The sequence below is a fragment of the Budorcas taxicolor genome, chromosome 18 (genome assembly GCF_023091745.1).
Source record: "Budorcas taxicolor isolate Tak-1 chromosome 18, Takin1.1, whole genome shotgun sequence".
In the NCBI taxonomy this organism is placed as follows: domain Eukaryota; kingdom Metazoa; phylum Chordata; class Mammalia; order Artiodactyla; family Bovidae; genus Budorcas; species Budorcas taxicolor.
Genome location: NC_068927.1, coordinates 53,863,952 through 53,882,714, shown reverse-complemented (window position 1 = coordinate 53,882,714; position 18,763 = coordinate 53,863,952). Strand labels below are relative to the sequence as shown.

The following is an 18,763-nucleotide window of genomic DNA, read 5'->3' as shown; positions in this document are numbered from 1 at the left end:
CCTGCAGGCTCCAGACCCAAGGGCCCAGTGTGGGCGGAGAGACCGGTTTCTCGGGTGGGTGTGTATCTGGGGTACAGTTCAGGGGGTGTATTTCCAGTTGGGCACCTTGCTGGGTGGGTGGAGCTGACCCTCCTCTGGGTGTGCCTTGGAGGGCAGGACTCTGACTGGGTCATCGCTGTATTCCCAACATCAAGGAGAATGGCTGGCCAAGAGGAAACCTCAGCAAATAACTTGTCAGAGGATGATTTGTTGACAGAAGCTCCACAGCAGCATTTCTGGAGTTTCCGAGGGCGTGCCCTTGAGAATGTCTTCAAGTCTCCCTCTCAGCGTCGGGGTGATGGCGTTTCCCCGTGTGGGCTTGCTGCGTGTCTGTGTGGCGGTGTATCCCTCCAGGTGTGTGTGTTTGTGGACCTGAGTGTGTGAGACGTGCTGAGGGTGGGCCAGTGGTCTCTCTGGGCGTGTGGTTTGTGACAGTGTTTCTCAGCGGCTATGTCACATCTCCCTGGCACGTGTCGGAATTCCTCAAGAGGGATCCGTTTTCATTTTTTCTGGGGGGGGGGGGTGTGGGTTGAGGATCCGTTTTCATGTGGGTGTCTTTCTAGACGTGTGTCTGTGTGTGTGAGTGCGTGTGTGTGTTGTGATTGTCGTAGCAAGGGGCCTGCTTCCACCCGTCTCCAGTGTGTGTGTCTGTCTGTCTTCACACGGGTGACTCTGAGTTTGTCTTTGGTTGTATTTCTGAGATGGGGAGGCACACCAAGGCCCCCTGGCTCCCTGTAAGCATCACAGTCTACAGTTGTGATTTTAACCCCATTTCCATCAGCCCGCACCTGGGCTTCATTTCCTTTCACTTTTTCCCTCTCCAGCTGTGTATCTTGGGTCCCGTCAGGGAGACTCAGAGCACTTCTGACTGCCAGACACACCAGCCACTGTTTCCAAAATACCACCTCCAGGGAGTTGCCTGGCGCTCCACTGGCTAGCACCCCACGCTTTCACTGCCATGGGCCTGGTTTTGGTCCCTGGTCGGTGAACTAAGATCCCGTCAGCTGAGCGGCAGGCCAACAAAAGAACAAAAACCAAAACAAACCCAAAATACCACCTCCAGGAACACAAACATCTCAACACACATACGCAAACTGGTTTCCGGCTGGTACCGGCCAGCCCTCCCTGTAAAAAGTCTATTGTCTCTGAGTGTTCGTCCAGCTGCCCTCCCGTGACTGAGTTGTCTGATTCCCATGGGTGTGTCTCGTTGGCTGGAGGCTGGGCCAGTTGCCCTGGATCTCTTCCTAACGACCCTTCTCAGGCCTCAAGTTCCTAACTCCTGCCAGCACCTACCCAGTCACCCCAATCCAGACTCCACCTGGGGCGGGGGATAAAAGCCATGCCCCACATCGGTGAGGTGGGTGCAGCCCACCCCAGGTCGGCGGCACAGCCCCCCAGCGCAGCCCCAGAGCCCAGCGGGAGGAACACTCGGGGAGCAGGCCCTTGTCGTCACACCACCCCAAGACCCACTCACCTCGAACGAGGACCACCTGCTCGGCTCGGCCGGTGCCCACGGCGTTGGTGACGGTGCAGATGAAAGTGGTGTTGAAGAGCCGGTCCACTGAGTGGACGATCAGCTTGGGGCCCTGGGCCACTGCTGAGGCTGGGAAGACACCGGAAGTCCTAGACGGTGTGGGGGTCACGTGAGAGGGACAGCATGGTCCACGGGGGGCCCAGATCTGGTCCCTGATGACACAACCCTCAAGAGCCAAGCTCCACAGCCTTGAAACTTACTCCTTGACACCCCAAACTGCCAGCTCCCTCCTCCTGGGGGACTTACGGTTGCAGGCCTCAGGCCTCGGGTGTTCCTTTCTCATGACACAGGAGTCTGAACCCCCAGCCCCTCCTTCCTCAGACCCAGGGGTCCAGGCTCCCAGCCCCTCCTCCCTCAGCCCCAGGAGTCCAGGCCCCCAGCCCATCCTCCTCCAGACCCAGGAGTCCAGACCCCCAGCCCCTCCTCCCCCAGACCCAGGGGTCCAGGCTCCCAGCCCCTCCTCCCCCAGACCCAGGGGTCCAGCCCCCAGCCCCTCCTCCCCCAGCCCCAGGAGTCCAGCACCCCAGCCTCTCCTCCCTCAGGCCCAGGAGTCCATGTCCCCAGCCCCTCCTCCCCCAGACCCAGGAGTCTGGCTCCAAACAGGACTCACGTGCTCCAGTCGTAGCCCGTGGGCTCTGGTTTGCTGCGGACATTACAGTTCAGGGTGGCCTCACTACGGCCGATGTACCAGTTGTCGTCATAGCCAGATATGGAGACCTGGGGGGGATCTGCAGGAAATAGGGGGGACTGGCTCAGTGATCAGGGGAATCCCAGAAGGGGTGACAAGTGAGTAGACAGATAAGAATCCTAAAGAACAGGGTGGGCTGGCAGGAGGTGGACCCAGGGACAGTGCCTGCTCAGAGACCGCCCAGGGACTTCACTGAGGGTCATTCTGAGGAAGTTATTGTTCAGTGCAGGCAGCGTCCGAGCCAGCCACTAGAGATAATGTGTGTCATTTCTGACATGCCCAGAGCAGATTAGGGAATTAGTTTAACTGAAGGCATTGTCTGGGGGGCTAGTATAGAAAATGCTGAGTTGGGGTATGCGGTTGGAAAAGCTGCTAAGGTAACTATTTGGCAGAGTCTGTGGGGAGAATGCCAGGAGAGCCTCTCTGGGGAATATCGGGGTGGGGGGTGTCAGGGGAAGCAGTTTGGGGAAGAGTGAGCTCAGTACATATGGGAAGGGGTCGGTATTCACAGGGTCCAGTGGTTAGGACTTGGTGCTTTCACTGGCATCGCTCTGGGTTCAGTCCGTGGTCGGGGAACTAAGATCCCGCAAAACCACCACCACCATCGCCACTAACGGCATTGACAACAGCACAGTATGTCGACAGGGTCCACAGGGGCCAGTGTGGTCACATTCGGGGCAGAAGTTGGTGTAGAGACCCCAGGCGAGTCAGTATAGACAGTGCCCAGGGAGCCAACTCAGACAGTATGAATGGGGAGGTGTGCATAAGCAATACCGGGTTGGGCCAAGGAGACAAAGGAGTTGATATAGAACAGTGAAGGAGCAGTGTCAGCTGGGGTCCATGGGAGCCAGAAGAGATTGCTGGGGGCACCTGTATGCTGGTTACAAAAAAAAGGGATAGCCCTAGTTTGCGGTGTTTGTCAATTCTCTTGGTATAAATACTCCCCACAGTTGATTCAAGCAACCAGTAACACTTAATGGACGTGGAACTGGGAAGAAATGTACAAAACTGACCCTTGCAAGCCCATTCTGATGTACTATTGACTGCGGCAATAAGTTGAGAGCCTAGTGAAGCCAGTGTACACAATGGGCAGGAAGGCAGTGCAGAAGTTGATCCAGAGTGCCAGTGTAGACCGCACTCCGGGATCGCGGAGACAGTGCCCCAGAGGAGCCAGTGTTTTGGGGCGGAGGAGCGGTCACAGCCTGATGTACTCACAGCGCACGGAGAGAATCACTGGCAGCAGTTTGGGCTCCTGGAAGCTCTCATGTTCCACTTTGCAGATGACCTTGACCCCATCTGCTTCGCTCAAGGGTGTCACAGTGTAGCGACTAGTGACGGTGACTGTGCCAGGCAGGGGCCCCGATCCCTGGGTCTCTTTGGCCTCCCCATCCAAGGGTGAGAGCCAGGAGACCCGGGCAGGTGGTCGGCCGCCCGCGGAGACACAGCGGGCCACGGGTACAGGATCCAGATTGAATGTGACCTCCTGTTTCTCGGCATGGTTCTGGGGCTGGGCTGGGGAGAGGAACAGAGGGGGTGGGTCACTCCGCACCTAGAGTCAGTCAACAAACACCCTCAGCAGTGGAGCTGAGCAGTTAAGTCCCAACTGGAGTGGAATGGATTGCCATTTCCTTCTCCGGGGGATCTTCCAGACCCTGGGATCAAACCCATAACTCCTGCATTGGCAGCCGGATTCTTTACAGCTGAGTCATCTGGGAGGCCCAAGACCCAACTGCAGGGCTTCACTTCCCGGTTTTGGGGCTTTGCGGCCGCATGGCTTTAGACAAGTCATTTTCAACCCTCTACGTCAGGTTCCTCTTTTGTAAAGTGGGGATAGTAATAGGACCCACCACAGAGATGAAATAAATTGACATATAAGGTGCTTTGGACAGTGCTTGACACTCACTGTGCTATCTAAGTGTTAGCCGTTATAGTACAATGCATTTTCTGGTCTGCTCTGCTAGTAAAGCAGACGGTGTCCACAAGCCTGGATGAAGCTGTGATTTTAAGCGAAGAGCCAAAGCAGAACAATGCAGTTCAAAGGTCCAGCTGAAAAGAACTTCCACTTCTTCTCCTGTCATCACCACTAGATTTCGGCCCAGAAGTGAGATAAAGGCAATGGAGATTCCCAAAGCTGGACATTTTTTGCCCTTTTCACCCATCCTCCTGGGAGACATGGAAAAATATTAGGCGGGGTAAAACCTCCATGAGGAATAATAATGCCAACCACAGTTACTGATGTGTGCTCACAACCAGACAGTCCCCTCAAGTTCTGACCTGCATCACTACCTGTCCCTGGTCCCTGCTCCTGCCCACTGCGGGGTGTTTAGTGACTTGCACTGCCTGGAATGTTCTGGCATCTTCTCTTCTTGTCTTGCTCCTCCTCCTTTTCCAGATGCCGGACTCACTTTCTCATAGAAACTTCCCTGAAGTTGGACTCCCCAAGAAAGTAGCAGTTTCACTATTCTGCTCTGTGCTTTGATAGGCACCTGGTGCCTGGTAGTAAGTGATCTCTACTTGATAGAACAAATGATGGCAGACAAAGAGAGGCCTTTGAGAAAGATGGGGAGGAGAGTGGTTTACTGTGTGAAACAACTGTGGTCTCAGGGTTCCTTGGGAAGGGAAGTGTGTACTGAGGGACATTACAGGGTACACTTCTCCAACTCTCTGGAGCTCAGAGCGGGTGGGGGGAACGTATCCAGAGTGATGTGGCTTCTTCGGAGTTGCTGGAGGAAGGCGGGACCCCAGGGGATCGCCAAGATTTAGCAAGAAATAGCATCCTTTGAAAAGATGCCTTCCCTGACTCTTCCACATTTCGCTAAGTGGTCATGCTGGTCACTTCCTGTTGGAGCCGGAAGGCTGGGAGTTCTTCCTCCTCCTCCTCATCCCTTGGTTCACGGACAAGCACCCACTACCTCCCAGAAGGGTGACTATTTCACTTCTCTGTTTATTCCACTCCTTTCCCCACTCCTCCCTGCTTCTTCCCTCTTCCAAACCAATGCCTCCTCTCACCTGTCTCCTTGCTTCCTTCTGCCTTTGTCTACTCTTCTGATGCCCCATGCCCACCACCCCTCCCTGACCCTGGCAGCCAGTTGATCTTTTTCTTTTTCCTTTTATTTATCTTTGGCTGCTCTGGGTCTTTGTTGCTGCAGGCGGGTCCTCTCTAACTGCGTTGAGTGGGGACCACGCCTGGTTGCGGTGCACGGGCCTCTCGTTGTGGTGGCTTCTCTTATCGTAGAGCATGGGCTCAGTAGTTGGGGTACATGGGCTAGGTTGCTCCATGGCATGTGGGATCTTCCGGGACCAGGGATTGAACTCATGTCCCCTGCACTGGCAGGTGGATTCTTAACCACTAGACCGCCAGGGAAGTCCGCCAGTGACCCCTCCTTTTTAAAAAAAAAAGAATTTCAAGACCCTGGTCAGGGTGTTCTTATGATTTGAAACCATCTTATGGCTCCAAATAACATTTCAGATGAAGGGAATTCTCTGGTGGTCCACCAGTGATTAGAACTCCATGCTTTCACCGCTAAGGGTGTGGGTTCAATCCCTGGTTGGGAAACTGAGATTCTCCAAGCTGCTCAGCACGGGGGAAAAAAAAAAAACAACAGATGAATTCCAGCCACCTGGCCTCTTGTCTATAAGGTTCGTGTAACCTGGCCCTGTTGGTTCCTTGCCTCGTTGAGGCTCACTCAAGCCCTTGCCACTAGCCTCCTGTCTGTTCCTAGAATGTGCCAGTCTGTTTCTCTTATCCCAGCCTTTGCCTAGACTGTCCCGTTCCCTCTGCTGAGCCTTCATTCTTCTCCCTGAGGGTGCCTCCTGCTTACACGTCGGGATTTGACTAAGAGGCTTTCACTGACCATTCTCTCTACGTGAGTCCACTGGGGCCTTACTCTGAGTATTACAACATCCTGGTGCTCCTTTTGTTTGCTAATTTGATTATTCTCTGGCTTGACCTCTAAAAGATTTCCATAAGACAATGACATCTGGCTACCTCCACTGCCTCCCCTTTGGTCTAACTGCCATCACCTGTCTCCTGGACTTATGCCCTCGCCGCCTTTCTGAGCCTCCATCCTCACTGCCCACATAGCCTGTGAAAACCCAAGTTGACACTTGCTCCCCTACTCAGGATCTCCTGTAGCTGTTGTTCTCTCAAGACAGAAGCCAACATCTTCTCATGGTCCGTGAGGTCATCTGTGATCTGTGCTCCCCCATCACTGCCTTGACCTTGCCTCTCCCTGGCCCCCCATTCACTCATCTCCAGCCATACTGACTTCCTGGCTTTTCCTCAGACCTTCCAGGTGTGCCCTGCCCCAGAGCCTTTGCACTTGCTGTTCCTGCTGCCTGAAACTCTCCTCCGTGGACCTGCAGGACTCCCTCAAACCCTCCTAGTTTGGGTTCAAATAGCACCAGACCGCCCTTACTAAAATGGTAACCTATTTTCCTCCAAAAGTGCCTACAACCGCCCAGCTCACTCTTTTTCTTGTTATTTATATTATCTACTCCCTTAATTGGAGTCTAAGCTCCAGGACAACGGGGACTTCTGTTCTCCTTACGGCTTCATCCCTAGAGAGTGGCACAGTGTTGGCCACAGAGTACGGGCTCAACCTTCTGAATGCTTCTTGCCGGCTGTATCTCCTCCCTGCAAAGCTACCGGTGGCAAATAGCAGGTGCTTAATGAATCACGGCCGGCTGATGGATGACCGCAGACAAGGTAGGTCGATTTCCCAGCTAAAGCCCAGAAACATGCCCGTGGGGGGTGCTCGCGCGTTGCACCCCTCCCCCTCTCACTGCCGCAGCCCCCGCCCCCCCTACCCTGCTCACCTAAGACTCTGAGCCAGGTGACTCCCCGACTGGTGCCCTTGGGGAACGTGGCAAACTCGCAAGTGTAGTTGCCCTCGTCCTCCACCGTCAGCCCCCGCAGGGACAGCGTGGCGTCCCGCACCTCCAGCTCCGTGCCTTGCCCGGCCCCTGCGCTCGGCGCGGTATTGACGAAGGACAGCCGCTCCTTGCCGGGCTTCGGGCTGGGGAAGCTGCGACCATACAGGGGGTGGAAGATGGCCACGTTCTGTTTGCCTTCGGGCGCGTCCAGGCGCAGCCACGTCACCTGGGACACTCGGATTTCAGGCGCTGAAGGCAGCAGGTGGCACGGGAGCTCTACCGTGTCCCCCAAGTTGCCCCGAACCTCAGCAGCGACCTGAACTCGCACATCCTGGGCTCCTGGGGAGAGAGGAGAGAGAGACGTCGGGTCGGGGAAGGGCCTAGAAATCCCTGGGCCAGGCAGAGCCATCATGGGAGGGCTCCCCCACCCCCACCCCCCCCACGGAAATGTAGACCTCAGGGTAATGCAGGCATCTTCACCCTGTCCCAGTTCCCAAAAGGCCAGCCAGATAAGACAGTTTGAGGAAAACTAGGGCCATTTGGGTTCTGGGCTAGCTGTCATACGATTATGGAATTACTGCTCATCGTCTTAGGTGTGATGAATAAATTGAGATTATGTAGTATTCACGTCGGAGAAGGCAATGGCACCCCACTCCAGTACTCTTGCCTGGAAAATCCCATGGATGGAGGAGCCTGGTAGTCTGCAGTTCATGGGGTCGCTAAGAGTCAGACAGGACTGAGCGACTTCCCTTTCACTTCTCACTTTCATGCATTGGAGAAGGAAATGGCAACCCACTCCAGTGTTCTTGCCTGGAGAATCCCAGGGACGGGGGAGCCTGGTGGGCTGCCGTCTATGAGGTCGCACAGAGTCGAACACGACTGAAGCGACTTAGCAGCAGCAGTATTCATGTAGCCACGAAATTAAAAGACGCTTCCTCCTTGGAAAGAAAGATATGACAAACCTAGATAGCATATTAATCTTCAGAGACATCACTTTGCCAGTAAAGCTCTGTAGAGAGTCACAGCTATGGTTTTTCCAGTAGTAATGTATGGATGTGAGAGTTGGAGCATAAAGAAAGCTGAGTGCCAAAGAATTGATGCTTTTGAATTGTGGTCCTCGAAAATACCCTCGAGAGTCCTTCGGACAGCAAGGAGATCAAACCAGTCAATCTTAAAAAGAAAATCAACCCTGCATATTCATTAGAAGGGCTGATGCTGAAGCTGAAGCTCCAATACTTTTTGGCCACCTGATGTGAAGAGCTGACTCACTGGGAAAGACCCTGATGCTGGGCAAGACTGAAAGCGAAAGGAGAAGGGGGCGGCAAAGGATGAGATGGTTACGTAGCATCACTGACTCAATGGACATGAATTTGACCAAATTCTGGGAGATAGTGGAGGACGGAGGCGCCTGGCGTGCTATAGTCCACGGGGTGGGAAAGAGTGGGACATGACTTAGCAACTGAATAACCACAAAGTGTTCCTTAAGTCAAAAATCTTTAAAGATATCCTATTTTATTTCATTTTTCACTGCATAGCTTTTAGCGTCTTAGTTCCCCTACCTGGGATAGAACCCAGGCTTGGCATTGAGAGTGCCGAGTCCTAACCACTGGACTGCCAGGGAATTCCCTATCTTATTGAAGTATAGTTGATTAATTTATTTTCTTAAATTTATTTATTTAATTTTGGTCTGTGCTTAAGTAGTTGTGGTGCTTGGGCTTAGTTGCTCTGTAGCGTGTGGAATCTTCCCAGAGCAGGGATCGAACCCTGTGTCCCCCGCATTGGCAGGCAGATTCTTTTTTTTTTTTTGTTTAATAGACATTTATTCCATTATTATATAGTTGAACAACATCTACACACAGAATAATATGGTTTAAGATTTTTTGAGTAGGAAGGAATTTGGCTCTCAAAAGGTTTTGCAAGCCTGTTTTCTGGAAATCACTTAAGTGGGCCTTTTAAAAGACCCTTGGGAAAACAACAACAACAACAACAACAAGAAAAATTGGTTCAAGAAAATCAGTAATTAGATTTCAAAATTAAGTTCCCTATTAAGATAGCAAACCAAGAACTGGGGCAATTCCTCTTCTGTATATTCTACACTCAAATACACCCTGGGAAACAGAAGTCTAGTCTACAGGAAGACACAATGCAACGAGCAGAATGAGGTGGTGAGCCCAGCCACAACTGGTGGCCTGGCAAGTCTGGAACTGTGAGGCTCTTGAGAGTGGTTTGAGCAGGGATGGGACAACTGTAGACAGCACAAAGTCAGAAGCCAATTGAACTTGTAGTGACACCAACTACATGACTTTTCTCAGTAGCCTTTTGAAAAAAAAAATATATATATATATTTATTTGTTTATTTATTTTGCCAGGTCTTAGTTGCAGCATGAAGGATCTTTGATCTTCATTGCAGCATGTGGCATCTAGTTCCCTGACCAGGGATTGAACTTGGGCCCACTGCATTGGGAGCACAGAGTCTTAGCCACTGGACCCCCAAGAGAAGTCCTTCTCAGTAGCCTTTTAAGAATGGAGTGACTTGACCCTAGAGAAAACTGATTACACTTAGCAATGATACTTTTAACCCCTAAGGTGGTTCATGATGGTCACAAACTAATACTACAGATAAAATATTTAATTTTTTGATAAGTTTTTCCTATCATCCTACATTTGAAACATGTAGGTTGATGAACATCAACCTCCAAATCCTAAATCCTAGGAGTTATTAGCCTCCTAAAACCTCAGGGCTAATAACTCCCTCTCACTTATCTAATGTTCAATTTCCATTAGTTTTAATCACCACCAGTGTCAATACAACCATTTTGCATGAAGTTCAGTATTCTAGCGCTACCAGAGTCTGAACCAGGAGCTTTATGTGAACTTCAGTGGTACCATGGAGGCCAAGGCAATTTAATTTTGGTAAACCAGGATTTGATTCATTTGTGAGAACCCCCTTGCAACAGGTCTATTCAATTCTCTTAAAAATGGTGGCATTACTTTTCGCCTTTCAGAAGCGGCAGTTACATAAATGTAGTATCAGATTAAGCCTAAAACATAGACCCTAGTCAACTTTATTTTTCTGCATATGATCTTGAGAAAGGATCAGGACACCCTTCACATTTCCAAGGAATATCCAACTTAAAACGTTGTAGCTGCCAAACTCCATAGAACTGCAGAGCATTGCCTCACCCCAGTAAAGCCACAGGTCTCATCACATACATCAACAAATCTACAGGGTTAAATTTCTGCACTCCTCTTTTATAGAACTTTACACTTATTGCCCAAACAGCATTTTAAACATGGACATATCAACTCCTTAAGAAAGCAAAAACAAAGGCATTTCCCTTATTAGAAACGGGTTACACTGTCACTTAAAGTCTTCAAGCATCACCGCACTTTAACTTCCATAATTTTTCTTTGGCTGTGCCAGGTCTTAGCATGTGGGGTCTTAGTTCCAGACTGACGAGGGATCAAACGCGTAGCAGCACAGGGTCTTAATCACTGGACCACTACGGAAGTCCCTAACTTTTATAATTTGACAATGCATTCAATGAAGCAATCTGCAGACTAGTTTTAACAAATTAAAAAACACTTTTAAGCAAACAAGAACGTCCTAAATTGTTTATTAGGTAAAAACTTGACTAACATTACTTATATTAGCGGTAGCGGTGGAGTTGGAGAGTACTGTGCCTTCTCCAAGCTGCACAGCGAGGGCCACCAATAGCGTGGTGGAACTTGTAGCCCTTGCCTGGCCTGCGGCTCTTTCTGCCTGCAGACGTCAGCACCCGCATCTCCCCGTGCTTGCGGACTGGTTTAGTGATCCACTGGGGGTCAGGGTTTCTTCTGATAGCTTTATGGAATGGATCAATGAGGATAACCTCAAAGAATTGGTATGTAGAATCTTCACCAACCCAGTAGGAATTCAGGACCCTCAGGGCCCCACAGGGGCATCCAGTGCGCTCCTCCGCAACCGACGGAAGGCTTCCAGCAAACTTGAGCTGGTTGACACCGCGGTAGACAGGCTTGCTGAAGTGGCACCCTTAGGAAATGGGCGTTTGTAGCCACCGTGGCGCACACGAATCCGATATATGACATAACCTTGCTTGGCCTTGTATCCCAGCCTGCGCGCCTCATCGGGCGGGGGGGTGGGGGAGATGCGGCGAGTGGGGCACGGTGCATCGCGGAAGAGCGGGTGGTGCAGCCAGCCGCCAGCCGCGCACCCGGGGTAGGAAGCGCATCACGTCTGACTGCTTCTTCCTCCAAAGCTCCTGGATGTACTTACTCGTCCGCACCCATTTCGACTCACCCTGATGGCTGCCGCCAGACAAAGGAGCGAAGCTTTCTCCCTGGCAGGCGGATTCTTAACCACTGGACCACCGGGGAAGGCCTATAACTGATTTACAATGGGTCAGTTTCAGGTGTATAGCACGGCCATTCAGAATGGTCTTCAGATTCTTTTCCTTATAGGTTTAACAAACATTGAGTATAGTTCTCTGAGCTATGCAGTGAGTCCTTGTTGGTTCTCTCTTTTATGTAGTATTTCTTTTTCTTAGACGATAAAGGGTGGATGAGAATTTCCTGGCGATCCACTGGTTAAGACTATGCTCTCTCACGTCTGAGGGCCCAGGTTCAACCCCTGATTAGGGAACTAAGATTCCACAAGCCGCCCAGCACAGCCAGAAAGAAGAAAAAAGAAGGGGAAAATAGAAGGTGGAAATGTCATATCTGCAATGTACTCCGAAATGTCAAGTCTAGAGGCAGAGATGAGGGAGGCTGCTGGGCCTTTCTTCCAACTTACGTGTGTATGTTGGAAACTTTTCGTTGTCAAATGTTTGGAGGGAAAAAAGAATTTTCCAAAAATAACAAAAACTCAAATCTACGCCAAAAGAAATCAAAAAAAATTTTAAGGGTATGTATTTCATTTTTTTCCTGCACAGTTAATAATCCTTTCTCTCATGTTTCTATAAAACCTACAACCCTCTGAGCCTGTTTTTTTTCTATTAACAGCCTTAGTGAGATTAATTCCCATTTACCCATTAAAAACGTATGAGTCAGTGGCTTTTCATATATTCACAGGAGTTGTGTATCCATTGCCATAATCAAATTTAGGACATTGTTATAATGCCCCAAAGAAACCCATGCACCCATTATACAGTCAATTGCACCTCCCATCCCCCAGTCACTAACAATCAGTAATCTATTTTTTGTCTAGAGATTTGTCTCTTCTGGGCATGTCACATAAATCAAATCATAAAATATGTGGCCTTTTGTGTTTACTTTCTTTCACTCGGCAATGTTTTCAAGGTGTACTCAGGCAGTAACATGGATCAGTGCCTTGGTTCCTTTTTACGGCTCAGTAATATTCCACTGTACGGACTGACCACATTTTGTTTATTCATTTAGCAGCTGATGGACAACTGAGTTGTATTCACCTTTCGGTGATTATGAACAAAGCTACTGTGAATTTCCATGCCAGTTTTTGTCTAAATATATGTCTTTTATTTCTCAGCTCATCATTTGTTTTCTGGCTTTTAATAAAAATGAACATAAAAATAAATGTTTCTCCAGAAACTTCCACTGGTGGTCTAGTGGCTAAGACTTCACGTTCTCAATGCAGGGGCCCAGGTTCAATCCCTTGCCAGTGAACTAGATCCCACATGCCACATCCCTGACTCTAACCCTGTGACCCAACGCAGCCAAATGAATGCATTAATAATTTTTTTAAGGTGAATTCTTTTTTATTTTTACTGTGCAAGGCAGTAAATCATGGGGACTGAGAGCACAGACTGTGTGCCTTCGAATCCTAGCTCTGCCACTTACTGGCTGTGTGACATTGGACAAGTCGTTTAACCTCTCTGTGCCCCAGTTTCCTCAGCTGTAAGTTCAGTTCAGTCGCTCAGTCGTGTCCGACTCTTTGTGACCCCATGAACTGCAGCACACCAGGCCTCCCTGTCCATCACCAACTCCTGGAGTTCACTCAAACTCACGTCCATCGAGTCAGTGATGCCATCCAGCCATCTCATCCTCTGTCGTCCCCTTCTCCTCCTGCCCCCAAACCCTCCCAGCATCAGAGTAAAGGGGAGGGTAATAATGGTGCCCACCTCCTAGGAGTTGCTGTTTAAGGATTAAAGGATGTTTGTTGAGCACTTAGCACACAGGGCCCCAGGAAGCGCAAGATCAGTGCTTGGTAAATAAACATAACCAGCTAAGTATAATTACAAGTAGCCCTTGACCCCAGCTCTGAGGCAAGATGTGAGGCAAGACCGAGATGTGAGGGGAGGCATGTGTGCAGCGGCTGGCCTCCCACACGAATCCAGGGAACATTAACAGTGACCCTAGTGAGAGGGTCCCCAAAAGAAGGCAGTCCTTCAGGCAGGACCCATCGTAGGCCCTGCTCAAAAGAAGCCATCAGTGAAGGCCGTGTGACACACACATCACCTCGTGGAATCCCTACATATATCTTGCAACTCAAACCCGGGGGGGGCCACCTTGAGATATGGGCATCCTCCCCTCTGGAGGGACCACACTGCAGAGTGTCATGTGTGGGACCCTGGAGCAGATGGCTGGGGGCTTCCTGCTGGCTCTGTGCCCTTTTAGATGGGTGAGTTTTTTTTTTTTTGTAATATTTATTTATTTGGCTGCACCAGGTCCTGGTTTCAGCATGTGGGATCTTCCATCTTCACTGTGCCATGCGGGATCTTTAGCTATGGCACGGCAACCCAGCTGTGGCATGTGGGATCTAGTTCCTTGACCAGGGATCGGACCAGGGCCCTGTGCGTTGGCAGCATGGAGTCTCCCAGCCACTGGGCCACCAGGGGAGTCCCCGGGTGACTTTGTTTTGAGCCTGATCTCCTCCATCTGTAAAATGGGAATGTTTGAGCAACCCTGGAGGGTCCCTGGAGATGAGGCCGTGGCATGATTTTCTCCTGTAGGTTCCTCAGAGGGCAGGCACAGCAGGTGAGTCAAGCGGGGCAGACAGCCGCATGCTACTGGCCAAGTCCAGCTCCCTCAGTTACTTTTGGCTCAGGTAGCCTAGTTTCTGAAGTGACCTAGCAGCACAGAAAGGTCTGGAGGTCAAATCCAGACAAAAATCAGGATATGAGACCCTGGGGGCAGCAGTTGGGTGGAGCTGAGGCAGGGTCACCCCCTTGCCTCAAGGTGCCAGGACCCTGCGTGGCCCCCAAAGGCGCTGAGGATGGGACAATAGTTCTTACAGCCTCTGCCCATTTTGAGCTGGGTGAGGAGGGATGGGAACTCAGTCAGGGAAAAACACCCAGGCCAGTGTGAGCCGCAGAAGAGACGTAGGGTGTGGATGAGGGTTTAAGTTTTCTGCTTGAGGTAAGTGGGAACCATTGAGGGTTCTTCACTTGGAGAAGAACTTGACTAAAGCAAAGATTGAGAACTTCAAGGGCTTGAGTGGTAGAACCTGCCTGCCAGCCATCCTTTTCCAGCCTATGCCAACCAGTGGGCAACAAATAGTTGCTCAACACGGTGACCCCAGGTACTAGAGAGTCAGTCCCTGAGGACGAGAATTTGTCTATCTTGTTGCTTACTGTATCCCTAGAGCCCACACCAGGGCGTGGTTATAGTAGGTGCTCAATCAATACTGTTGGGGAAAAAAACAACAACAAAAAACTGTTGAATAAATATCAAGATCTATTCCGGCTGTACACTTCACAGATGTGTCAGGACAAGTCCTCTAGAAGCTGACATTCCAAGAGAGGGGAGAGATTGCACAGACAGTTGGGTCGAGGAGCAGGGCTGGGGGTGGAGGGGAGGACCTAAAGCAGGGGCCTGACCCAGCCGAGGGGAAGGGCAGGAGGGCTTCCTGGAGGAGGAGACCCTTCCCAAGGGAAGCCAAGCTCCAGCCCATGGAGCCCCACACCTCGCTCTGGGTCACTGGGTCCCTTTGGGGACTCAGATTTCTTGTCCTAAGGAAATCCTGTGGCTGCCAGTTGCCTCTCTTCTGGGGAGTTCCCTGGTTGCCCACTAGTTAGGACCCGGGCTTTCACTGTCGTGGCCTGGGGTTCACACCTCTCTTCTGAGGGAGGCTGTCCTCCTGCAACTTGAGTGGCCCTGGTAGCTTCAGAAGATTAAAAAAAAGGAAAAAAAAAAACAACTTTGGGGATTTCTTGGCAGCTTAGTGGTTAGGACTCTGTGGTTTCACTGCCGAGGGCAGGGGTTCAATCTCTGGTTGGCAAGCCTGAAATAAATGAATTAACTAATTAAATAAAAAACCCCACTTTTAGCTTCCTGTGGGGCAAGCTTCTCAGGAATTTCTTTTATCACCAATACTGTCCTGGATGGCTGTACACCCTTCCTCTTTCTGACTAGCTGGCCCTCAGCATCCCCTCACCCCACACCCATCTCCCCATCTCACACACCAGGTTCTCATGACCCTCCTGAGCTCCTGGAGGGCAGGAATTCTTTGCCTGGTCTTGTTCACAGGGGTACCCTCAAGACCTGACCAGAGACCTGCTCCTGGTAGATGCTCCATACATGTGAAATGAAGGAGGTTCTAAAATTCCAAGGCTCCACGATCCCCATTCTAAACGTCTCATTTTGAATGAATGAATAGCATGGTTCAGCCCCCATATGGTTAACGGCGCATCTTTTAGGTCTTTCCACCTCAGTAAAAGGTTTAGGATGGCAGCTTTGGAGTCATATCTGACTCTACTTTTTCTTTCTCAACCCCCATTGCAATCCATCAGGAAAGCCCATCAGCTTCTTCTTCAAAATATATCTTCAAGTGGACCAGGTCTGACCCCTGCATTACCCGTATCCTGGTCTAAGCCAGCGGCATCTCTCCCCTAGGTCATCCCACACACACCCCCTCCCTTGCCATGGAGGGCTGCAGGTGCCCCCTGCAGTTCCCACACGCAGAGAAGGGTCTCCTTCTATGGCTCTCTCCTCACTCAGAAAACAAAAAAAACTTAAGTCTTTACAGCAGCCCACAAGGTCCTGTGTGACCTGTGCACGTCCTCTTTCTGACCTCATCTCTCACCCTCTCCCCTTGGCTCACCCTGCTCCAGAAACGGCATCCTCCTCACCATTTCTCAGACATGCCAGGCAAGTCCCATCTCAGGGCCTTTGCACTTGCTGTTCTCTCATCCTGGAATACTTTCCCCTCCCTCACTCCCTTCAGATCTTTGCTCTGGGGCATTCCCTGACCACCCTAATGATGAGAACAGAAATTCCCTTCCTGCTAGAACATTAGTTCTGGGGGCAGGGATCTTTGTCTTGAAAGTGTTAGTCCTTCAGTCATGTCCGACTCTTTGAGATCCCATGGACTGTAGCCTGCCAGGCTCCTCTGTCCATGGAATTCTCCGGGCAAGAATACTGGAGTGGGTAGCCATTCCCTTCTCCGGGGGATCTTCCCGACTCAGGGATCAAACCCAGGTCTCCTGCATTGGCAGGCAGATTCTCTGTCGTCTGAGCCTTGGTTCCTGCTGTATTCCCAGAGCCTAGAAGAGTACCTGGCACACTGTAAGATGTCCAGAAATGTGCTGAGTGAATGAATGAGGTGGCGATGGGGAAGCAACAGTGCATTAGATGACAGAGGCTGAGGCTGAGTCAGAGTTTGGGCTTTTTCTTAGGGGCACTAGGGAGCCATAGAGAGTTATAGGCAGGGGGAGGGACAGGGTTAGATTTGTGCTTTAGAAAGAACCCTCAGAATGGACTGGGGCCAGGCTTCAGGGGTCAGGGCAATGGGGATGGAGGATGAACTGGATTGGAAACACATTCAGAAGCTGGAATGGTTGGGACACGGAGGCTGACCAGCTGTGGGGCAGGGGTGGGTGGTGAGGGGAACAAGGTGTATTGGCTGATGCCCAGATGTTTTGCGTTTCAGGCAGAGGCGGGAGAAATGAAGCCAGGAGGAAGGTTGGCCTGGAGTTCAGGCCCTAGTGTGCAGGACACTGTTGGGCGGGAGCCTGTGCCCTGGCCTTGGCCAGAACATGGGCAGCAGCACAGTGGGGGAGGGTGTGGCCGTGGGAACACCAGCCGCCCTCAGCTTTCCTCGGAGAGCCAGGCTGGTGACAGCTTCATGGGGTGTCACCTGGGTCCCCAGACACACTTCCCCTGGCTGCGGCCTGGCATGCCAGGCTTCCTGTGGTGGCAGGGCAGGGGCAGCCCAGGGCATTGTGTGAGCCCAGGGGAATCCTTTGGGCGGGTGGGGACAGAGACCCAGAGCCTGAGACCCTGAGATCTGGGGAGGGGAAATCAGGGCTGAGAGGAAGGGGCTGGGGGCCTGGACTCCTGGGTTCCTGCCTGCCTGGCTGGCTCCTCCCGGCTTGGCTCACCCTCTCCAGACCTACAAGGTATCATAACCTGCCCTCTGACCACAGGGTGTGGCGGACGCCAGCTGACCCTTGAAGGCCAGCGTGCTTGGAGTGCTGGCCTCAGCTGCTGCCTTAGCTACCTCCTTAATTAATTAATTGCATTAATCATGGTGCCCACCCCCACAGCGGACATCCAGGAGCCGGTTTGGTTGCGTGGGTTGGGGGGGCGGCGGGTGTTGTTGAGCAGAAGCAGCCAAGATATCGGGCTGTCTGTCTGGGTCTGCACTTCTTCACCTGCCTCCCCCAGCCCACCTCTCTGATGGTGGTCATCACTCAGCTCGGGGAATGGTCATCATTTCCCTCCCTGGTCTGTGATTTTCTGCCTTTCTGCAGGGACTCCACCCCTACTGAAGGTCTCCCCTGTGGAGTCTGATGCTTCTGGGGGTGAATCTCTAGGACTGTTCTTCCTGGCTGAGCCCCTCAGACAGAACCCCAGCCGACTGTTCTGCCCAGGACAAGTTTACACCAAAACACTGCTGTCTCTGAGACTCTGGCCCTCCCTCTCACAGGTCCTGTCTCTGACCTCTTGTGTCTCTGTCTCCGGTTCTCAGGGTTCCCAGTCTGCCCCTCTGTGTCTCCCAGGAGTCCCTAGTCTCTGCTCTCTATGTCTGTCTGTCCGTCTCTCTCTGAAAGTTTTATTGACATACAGTTCCCATACCATATGATTCGCCCATGCAAAGTGTCTGGTTCAATGACTGTTAGTAAATTCCTACATTTGTGCCTCCATGACCACAATCAATTTCAGGTCATTTTCACCAGGCCCAAGAGACCCTATCTGTGCAATTCTCTTTCTTCTGTACTCCGACCTCTGAGGTCTGGATCTTCTGGGTCTGGGGGTCTCCTTGTGTCTGGGATCTGGCTCCCGGCACCGATTCCTGGGGTCTCTAATCTCTCCAGGTTTCTGGTCTCTGTCTCTCAGGATCTCTGCTTCTCCGTGGCTCTGACCCTCTGCCTCCTGGGTCTCACCATCTCTGCATGTTTCTCCACACCCCTGACATACTTTCTCTCCGTTGGGCCATCTTGCTGGGTCCGCTTTTCTTCTCCTCCTCCTCTTGCTCCATTTCTCAGCATCGTTGGGACATTAAAAATGTAACAGTGTCCCTGGTGGGGGCGGGGGAGCTAGCCGGCCTGCCCAACTCCCTGTCCCTCCCGTGTCTACCACCGCTCGTGGCCCCCACATACTGAGGCCTTGAGGTTGGCCTGTGCCCTGACCACCCTGGGTCATCGCATCACCATCACTGACTGGCTGGGGTCTTTTAGGCCCCCACCCAACTGTCACAAAACCTGTCTTTT

At 51.5% G+C, this 18,763-nt stretch overlaps 1 protein-coding gene across 3 annotated transcripts in view; it reads right to left on the bottom strand.

Moving 5' to 3' along the window:
- The window catches only part of NECTIN2 (nectin cell adhesion molecule 2), a 32,519-nt gene that overhangs the window by 11,096 nt on the left and 2,660 nt on the right, over window positions 1–18,763 (bottom strand). For all 3 annotated transcript variants that reach the window (XM_052655851.1, XM_052655852.1, XM_052655853.1), the window contains exons 2-5: window positions 7,080–7,475; window positions 3,477–3,773; window positions 2,184–2,301; window positions 1,514–1,662 (exon numbers count right to left, since the gene is read on the bottom strand). In XM_052655851.1, the coding sequence (XP_052511811.1) occupies window positions 1,514–1,662; window positions 2,184–2,301; window positions 3,477–3,773; window positions 7,080–7,475 (960 nt within the window). The remainder of the gene's footprint in view (window positions 1–1,513; window positions 1,663–2,183; window positions 2,302–3,476; window positions 3,774–7,079; window positions 7,476–18,763) is intronic.